This window comes from Dichomitus squalens (assembly GCF_000275845.1).
Source record: "Dichomitus squalens LYAD-421 SS1 unplaced genomic scaffold DICSQscaffold_4, whole genome shotgun sequence".
Classification (NCBI taxonomy): Eukaryota; Fungi; Basidiomycota; class Agaricomycetes; order Polyporales; family Polyporaceae; genus Dichomitus; species Dichomitus squalens.
Genome location: NW_006766886.1, coordinates 963,300 through 971,841, shown reverse-complemented (window position 1 = coordinate 971,841; position 8,542 = coordinate 963,300). Strand labels below are relative to the sequence as shown.

Here is an 8,542-nt window from a genome sequence, read left to right as displayed (position 1 = left end):
CCATCGCGGCGTCGACCACGACGCCCCTCGACGACTTCTTCGCGCAATAGGACGGGTCCCACGCGCTTTGAGGGATTGTCTCTTTCCGCGCGCAGCTCGCGGAGCGCCTGACCGCCTCGCTCGTGCGCCTGTGGAAGGAGTACCTGAGCGGCGTGAAGGGTTGGGCGCCCGCTGCGGCGTACCTAGGCAAGTCGCGCGGGGTGTACGAGTTCATCCGCACGACGCTCGGCATCCGCATGCACGGCGCGGAGAACGCGCACGACTTCAAGGAGGGCCCTGGGGTGGAAGACCAGACCATTGGCCAGGACATTTCGCTCATCCACGAGGCGATTCGGGACGGAAAGATGCAGGACGTCGTCGTTGGCTTGTTCGCTTGAGGGGCTCAGGGATCAGATAGAGGGCTGTACTAGTTTCTTGCATAGTTGACATGTCTTGTAATGCCGTAGCATGTTGTACCTGTACCAATACCAGTAGACCTAGACTGTAGATTCCAATGCATCTTCTTTCCAGATCACATAACCTTGACAACTCGTCCAAGTGGGCTCATGCACGTGCTGAGGGCCGAAACTCGCAGCGTATTCCCTTGACTCTGGACCTGAGGCAATCGAAGACAGTCAAATACCTTGATAGTCTGTATATGCATTCCTCTGCCCTCGCGCTTGACGGTTTGTATTCTCTCGGTAGCGACCATGAAACTCAGAGCCGGAATGACAGCATTCCAGTGTCAGCTTATCCCGGTTTAAATCCTCGGTTTGCACCTGGAACATCGTCTGTCATATTACAAAGTAGCTTGCTTCTATTCTCGGCACTCATTACAGGTTTTTTTACGATCAGGTGGAACAAAGACACGCTCCGTGCACCTGGGACAGCGTCGGCGTAGTAGGAGCGCTAGGCTACCGTTGCCTATTGCACATACACAACCGTAAACTGTGGCTCGGAAATTTAGCGCCATTCCCTCCGTATCATTGCATCGTACTGCATGCTAGCTTGCAACCGCGTGATGATGGTATCTTGTGGCTTACGACTAGTGCTCAAGAAAGGGGAAAAGGAACTCACCTAGACTCCACGGTCCTGGACGTCCACACATACCTTTACAGGAACACGAGAAATTGAGGGGAAGTATTTTGACTGTGCATCTTCATAGAGAGTTCAATACTTGCGCCTACTCACCTTGTGCGCCTATGTTGCATGTAGTTTCCATGGAGCTCAAACTTGAAGGTGTCGCGTTGAGCGGTGTACTAGCCTCAGAAGTTTTGTGCCGGCTTACTGTCACGGTATATTATGGCCTATCAAGCACAAGACATACCGTATAGAACAGCAGAACGCCGGCCTTGCCTATACATGTCAAAGCGTTCAAGAGGAGATCAAGACAGCCCAGGAGCAGCGTGCGATGGTGGAGGTCGACCGGTCAACAGCGACGTCAATAGTTGTCGACACGATCATGGGGAACAAGTTGTGCCTTTGAAGGCGCCATATACACAGCGAAAGTTGTCGTCCGAGCATCCGAGCCGCCGCGTCGAGGCGCTCACTTGAATAACATGCCACCATGAGGGGCAGAACGAGATCATGCTTACAGCGCAAGCAAAATCATAGGCTCTCTAAACAAGCACCCTCAAGCCGGTTAGCAGCTGAACCGTTCACGAGCCCGATAAGGTTGTCTGAGGCTTGGAACGGGGGTCCAACTCGAAGGCGGCTTTAACGAAGACTAGGGTACGAGTTGCAGACGTACCGCCCGAGGGGTACGATTGCGTACCTGGGACTCGCCTCTTACTGCGTTTCGGAGTACGCCCGGCAGTATCCCTGCCGTTCGCAGAACTCCCACCCCTAGAGCGGGCGGACGCCCCCGCATAGGTACAAGGGACTCTCTGAGGTGTCGGGTACATGCATGGCAGACATCTACGCGTAAGGGCGTCGTATGCGCAGAGCAGTTACCCTTGTAAACGGATCATGCTGGTACAGAGGGGCTTACAGTGGTACTAGTCCTGGCGGGCAATCATCATGTTGGTCACACCTCTACTATAATCTTCACGACACCGTTTGGTAGGCGTGTATTCATGTGTGGAGTAGGCTGGTGTCGTGTTACGTGAATGTGTGGTGCTAGCCCGTGCCTCGCAATGCGTCTCTGAAACTTTACTCTCTGCGACTAAGCACGTGTACTGACGTCCCCTGAACAGAGCGGCCCTTGAGCATACCCTCGCTCGATTCTCTCCCTGTAGAGCTCTTGCTCTGCATCTCCACATTCCTCCCTGTGCAGACGCTGTGCAGCCTCCGGCTCGCGTCGCACAGTTGGGACGCGTTCTTCCGCGGGCACGAGTCGACGATCTACCACCACGCCGCGCTGCTGCAACACTGTTGATTTGATCCACACCGTCTCTCGGATGCGAAGACTGCGCACCAGAGGCTGAAGTTTCTCCAGGATGCGCCGAATTGGTACTGCTACTGTAAGCCATAACTGATTCGAAGCCGTGTGTTACTTGTTTTATGTATGTGGTTGGGTTGTGAGACGCTAACGGCGGACGTACGCGCACACAGGCCAGATGCACTTCGAGTTGCAGCGGAGCTGGGGGTGTGGGACGCACGCACAAATTGCCACAGCCGCCATCCGTACAATGTGCACCTGCTATAGGTGGACAAAGAGCAAGGTATCCTGATCATGACGCACAACTTCGGCGGATTGACTGTCCTCGATCTCAATTCTCGACACGACGGAGGTTCTATGGAGGCTCAATGCAATGCGCTCTCCCTTCTAATTGGTATTATATGGCACGCAGACATACGTGCGCGGGCACACGCACTGTGAGTACGAGAACGGGTTCCTCATCTTCAATCGCCTCGGCTCCTCCATTTCCAATGACGCCCCAGGTCTGCTCGCCGTCGAGCGTTATTGTGACGAACATAGAATAGACTACGATAAGACTAGATTAGATAAGTATCTACGCGTGCGTCAGCCATAACGCGCACCCGACGTGGCAGGTCGCTCGCACGCCTACTGCTTTCACCGCAGATGCCCTCTCCTCTGGCTCTCCACCTTTGTTTTCAGGCTCGTTGAATTCGCCTACGGTCTCCACTCCATCACCCTACGTCTTGTTTCCGACCTCTGGCCTTCGACTTCTGTCTCCTTCCTCTTCAACCTCATCGCCGCCACAAACGTCTGCCCCTGCCCTGCAAGACCTCATCACAAACTTCCCTTCAATCAAGCTGGAGGAGATATTCGACACTACGACTGGCACGAGCAGTTCTGGAACACGCACGAGCAGTAGGTCTGTCTCTATCGCACGACACAATGTACCTCTCAATTTCAACTCCAAGCTGTTCCCCAGTTTGCCTATGAACATGGGCCCACATCTATTGAGCACCGATTCCGCCGATGATCGATGCTTTCCATAGCCTTCCGAGCTCTCCTATGAGGATCCCCATCCACCGATCCCCTTCCGCAATCATAGGAGCTTTTGCGGCTCTACTCCCGACCTGAAGCCTCCACGTCTCGTGGCCCCTCGCTTGTGCGCAGACCCGTGCATGCGCATGCGGCCACCCTTGCTCACTCAACTGCCATCCAGGTCCCTGCCCTCCTTGTCAGGTCACGACGTTGCACGTGTGCTACTGCGGCAAGGAGACAACCTCGTTCAGATGCCCAAACTCCGGCCAAGGGAGAGCGACTACAGAGCTATCTGGTCACCAGTTCGTCGGACGGAAGCTCAATCGCGGGAATCACGCCTGTCGACAGATTTACCACCTGGGCAAGTGCAACCCGTGCCTCATTCAGGAGATGGCGTGATGCTACTGCGGGGAGGCTGAGAACGACTTGGGTTTTCCAACGGGCAAAAGGAATAGTGGGTTAGACGCTTTGCCTGCGAGGTATGTCTATTTTGGCCTCTTATCCCCAGAACAACTCAAACCCATACGCCGCAGGCCTTTTGTCCGTGGCATTCACCACTGCAAGAAGTCATGTGATGTGCCTTCCCCAGCCCCAGTGCCTTGTCCCCGCTCCCCCAAGGTCGTCACATTGTCCCTGCGGCAATCACGCTCTGGCTCCCGAGTCCGCGTCCTTCCTTCCTCCAGACGCTCTCCTCACACGCACGGCATGTACCGATCTGTCCCCACCTGTGCGTTGACTTGCATGAAGCCTTTTGAAGGCTGCGAGCACGTTTGCTCCGCGGAACGCCACACAGGTCCCCCATGCTTCATTCAGATCATCCGCCCCTGCCGTTGCGGCTCGACGACGTGCGAGGTGCAATGCTCCGAAGACCAAGCTATGGCCCGTGCGTGCGCCCACAGCAAGAGCGGGCCCATGCGGGAAGCTACTCGCTTGTGGTTTACACCACTGCTCGTGTCACGTGGACATGTGCGACGACTGCTACTCTACTTGTGGCAAGCCTTGGAAACTCTGGTGAGTTATCTACGTCTGGTGGCATCTATCTGTGACGTGTTACTGACTTGGCATGCAGGCAACCTGCCCTACATGCGTGCCAGCTTCCTTGCTATGCTCCTGCCTCCTGTGACGAGTCTGGGCCGCGCCTCGCAATCATTGCCATCACCTGCTCTTGCGGCCGCTTCTGCCAACCCATCCCCTGCGGCCACTGCCTCTCAAACCCCGGGGGCCGCGAAAGCAGCCAGCAGTATAAGTGCTCAAACGAATGCGTCATCAGCAAGCGCAATGCGCGCTCAGCATCAACCCGGACTGCGATGGCCACGCCAACCAAGTCGCATACTTGGACGAGCTCTGCGCACAAACGCGAAGTTCTACGTGCTCATCGAGAAGAGCTTCGCGGACATCCTCACGATGGACAAGAAGAGTCAGATCCTGCCGCACACGCCCGAGCAGAAGCGCAAGTTCGCGCATGACCTCGCAGCTGTGCACCGCACGGACACCCAGGTGCTTGATCGGGAACCGCACCGGAGTGTGCAGCTCATCTAGCATGTCGAACCGCGCTGGGCCCGCTCCGCTCCTGTCGGCATCAATTGGCGGAGCATCTGCGGGGTTATCTGGCCTGTTCAAGCTCGTGGACCTCTGCTTGGCTGGAACCAGCCTGCAGCCACTGTCACGACACCTGTTGTGGAGAAGGCGGAGCTACCGCTTAAGACTATTCCCACAGACGCTGCATGAACGGAGAGATAAGTGAGTGGCACTTCCTAGTACGATCAGAAGTTGCGACTTGTAATAGCACGCATACAAACAAATATATTTTGCTGCATTAGTACGAGATAGTCGTCCAAATATTTGGAGGAGCACATATATTTATCTCCAGTGGAAGGAGCGTCTCGGATCTTCCTTAGCTGCCAAATATATTTGACCTGAATATTTGAACGGAATTTGGAAGGGACAATGTGTGGACGTGTGCTGCATTATGTGCCTTATGTGCTCAAATATTTGGCGAATATTTGGGGGAGGGGGTACCCTTGCTCCCCACATATGTCCCAAATATTTGGTATTCACCTCCAATATCTGGGAGGGGTGTCCCTCCAACCCTCTCAAATATTTGGAGGGGCCACTATAACATTTGGGCGAAATAATTCGCGTTTTACTATAAGTATAAGGATCAAAAAATTTATTTAGTGTGTACTGGTGTAGGCCAAGGATGCGTCGGGCTTCAGTGTCGGAAGTCGGGACATGAGCGTCGTTATCGGCAGGATGTAGCGGGGGATCCCAGAGTGACAACAATCGAGAATAGCGGTGAGCCTTACTTTTTGAGGGAGTGCGTTCAAGAACAACCTCCGGAGTTCCTAAAGCTGAATGATAAGCGAAGCATTACACACATGCAGCGAGGTGGTGCGCACATGTTTTACTATCAGGCGTTTAGAATCCTGATATTCTAGGTAGTCCGTGGGCACGATCACTAGAGAGTTATGACGTTAGTTGCGGTGGTGGATAGATAGAGGACAAGGATTTGCCTTCGTCGAGACCGTCTTCCTCGTCTTCATTCTGACAACCACGTCCAGAATCTGATAGGAGCATCAGCCTCAGGGGTAAGACGAGACGGTACTGAGGCCTCACAGTAGAACACCAACTCCGAACCCGGCCGAGCGAACTGCACCAAATTCTCAATCTCCTTTAACTGAGTACATCGTCAGATATATTCCAGATCAGATATGTTTCACTCACAATGTTTACTCGTGTGGGACGCAAGCTCGCAGTGGCGGAGCTATCGTTGTCCAACGTTATCGTAATGTTTTCCTTCTGGTATCCGTACTTATCTGGAGGATATAACATGGTAACGTTTGTGAGTCGTGCAGTATTATTGTGTAAGCTTACGGAGTAGCAAGTCATTGAATGCGACTAAGCCCTTGTGAGGCTCACCCAGCACCAATCGTTGTTCGCCGCTGCCGTAACCTATACCAATCTGGATGTGATGGGAGTTAGCTGATGCACACGGTTTATAAGGTATCGTTCGCACGAGAAGAGCTCTTCTGCTAGGAACGTTGCTGAACGTCTTTGAACGGCCCTGACATGAGGGCGACTGCATCCCAGCTGAGGATCATTTGAGATCTTGCCAGTTAGCAGTGACAGGGAATATACAGCTACGCACCGTGCACAGGATTGGGAAAGTCGGCAGTACTCTCCCGGCGGCTGTCATCTGAGTCCAAGTGAGCATCCGCTGCGAGGGGTTCCCGCCATAGCAGGTCATCAAATGTAACACATTCGCCGTGGCGTTGGTTACACTCTAGAGAGGAGCCCTGAAAAGGCGGTGCCGCCATTGCTATCTCCTTGCCGACATCAGGGGAAGCTTGAATGCGCCCCGCTGAGCGAAAGTAGTCAGAAACAGCTACGGGAAGGCTAGTGTTCAAATCGGACATACTACCGCCTTCATCCACGAAAATGGTCGGGGACAGTGACTCCAATGCGGCACCTAGATCGTTTGGCAGAGTCTGATTCTTTATACCACAGCATATCATATCAACTAATGGCCACGAAGAGGTAGCGTGGAATGGATGACTTACCTGGAAAAGACAGGTCAATTCGGCGTCGGAGGCACAAGCTGTCTCAGCGTCGGAGTGCTTCATTGAGAGCGGTGTAAGTCCTGAGTCGCATATGAAGTCCAGCCACAATCGATATCACCTTCAAGATATAATCGAGAACGAAATTGACAGGTTCGTACTCCTGGAGATCAGAGATGTCAGCTTGATGCTATGCGACATGACACAAACCTATCTGACCTTTTCACCGACGTCATCGATGTCTTCGTCATCCGAAGAAGAGGAAGAAGTCTCGGGCGCGTCGTCGTCGTCGTCGTCGTCGTCGTCGTCGTCGTCGTCGTGACTGAGATCGTTTGGACCAGCGGCTGCCTTGATGATCTTCGGGGGAAGTAACTTTCGGCTCTTCGATTTGTAGTAATTGAGAAAGATGCACTGGTCGCACTTCTCAACCGGATCCGATTCGCCACCCCACGCGGCTTTACGACTGGCCGGGCCGATCCGGGATTGGACGCAAGTATCGCGGGACTGAGACAACGATACTCGAAATTCACCAGAGGCGGAAGGAACGCCGCCCGAAACGACGAGCTCCGCGCTAGCGCTGCTGTTACTGAACGCAGCCTCGGCTCAAACTGACGTCTTCGTGAAACCGGAAACAAAGATGATGTCCTTCTCCAAACCGAGCCCGAGCTCGTCGTTGGCGAACGCAAGCCAGCTGGATAGATGTAATCTGATATATTGGACGATGCGCATCTTGCACTCCATGGTAGTCTTGTGGGCTGGGTCTTTGAGGACGACCAGCGCACCGGCAGCTTCATTACACTGATAACGCAAGTTCGCTGAGGCAAAGCCTCCTGTGGAACTGTAGATTTCGTTGAGATACAGAATGAGATAACACGGAATGTACGCACCTAACAGAAGCGCCAGCAGATATCAATACAGACTGGAGGCTTTTACTATGCAGATGCGTCTGCGTGATCTTATTCGGACAACGTGTCACCATTGGATTGCGAGGGTGGAACCCTCGAAGGAGGCGGGAACTCCGATTCTCAGATTAACGGGGTCGGTTGCGGAACTCATGGCGATGCAAAGGCAGCGAAAGTGGCCTTCCCGGATGTAACCAACGTCGGCGAGGCGAATCGCGCCGACATCAGGATCAGGCTCCGGACCCAGGGTGCGTGGCCATGGCAGAGGGGCATGAGTTGTTCTGCGTATGTGTCCCAGGGACCAACCATGTCGGTATAGACAACCATGTCGGGGAAAGTGCCGTACAAGAAAGAGACGTAGCGATGGGGGAAGATGAAGAGATGGTACAGGATAGGATACTCGACCGACGACCGCTTATGTAGAACCTGTGTTGTTGGCGATACAGAGCGTGAGAGTGGTGGAACCATGCCATATACTGTCTATTCTTGTGCGCGATGCAGAGAACGCACGCGCATTAAACACCCGTTTATCAGAGAAGGGAGTATCCTGGCTCACCTGCTCACGTTGTCCACAGACTCGCAGGCGTGCATCGCTGCAGAGAACACCCGACATACACGCTGTGTATTAAAGTATCAACCTGTCTTTTGTTTGGGGGCAGGTATTGTTACAAGCCGATTGCGCATATTACCACGTAGGTAGGACTCAG

At 53.7% G+C, this 8,542-nt stretch overlaps 4 protein-coding genes across 4 annotated transcripts in view; 3 read left to right on the top strand and 1 right to left on the bottom strand.

Annotated features, from left to right (window-relative positions):
• Positions 1–377, top strand: part of DICSQDRAFT_52356 (PAL-domain-containing protein) — a gene marked incomplete at both ends in the record, with an annotated part of 3,178 nt that extends 2,801 nt beyond the window's left edge. Inside the window, one exon of the mRNA XM_007362499.1 lies at positions 73–377. Within this exon, the coding sequence (XP_007362561.1) occupies positions 73–377 (305 nt within the window). The remainder of the gene's footprint in view (positions 1–72) is intronic.
• Positions 378–3,496: 3,119 nt separating this feature from the next.
• On the top strand, positions 3,497–3,775 carry DICSQDRAFT_53084 (uncharacterized protein; the record flags this gene model as incomplete). Its single annotated transcript, XM_007362498.1, has 1 exon — positions 3,497–3,775. A coding segment is annotated over one exon (279 nt), but the record flags the coding sequence as incomplete, so codon positions are not given.
• A 401-nt stretch (positions 3,776–4,176) lies between these two features.
• DICSQDRAFT_166919 (uncharacterized protein) lies at positions 4,177–4,915 on the top strand (the record flags this gene model as incomplete). Its single annotated transcript, XM_007362497.1, has 2 exons — positions 4,177–4,387; positions 4,446–4,915. The coding sequence occupies 2 exons, from the start codon at positions 4,177–4,179 to the stop codon at positions 4,913–4,915; spliced, it is 681 nt and encodes a 226-aa protein (XP_007362559.1).
• Positions 4,916–5,915: 1,000 nt separating this feature from the next.
• On the bottom strand, positions 5,916–7,989 carry DICSQDRAFT_124931 (uncharacterized protein; the record flags this gene model as incomplete). Its single annotated transcript, XM_007362496.1, has 11 exons — positions 5,916–6,053; positions 6,101–6,192; positions 6,296–6,338; positions 6,393–6,466; positions 6,525–6,737; positions 6,795–6,870; positions 6,937–6,993; positions 7,055–7,123; positions 7,153–7,519; positions 7,547–7,771; positions 7,910–7,989. 11 exons carry the CDS (start codon positions 7,987–7,989, stop codon positions 5,916–5,918), a joined length of 1,434 nt encoding a protein of 477 aa, XP_007362558.1.
• Between the last annotated feature and the right edge of the window lie 553 nt (positions 7,990–8,542).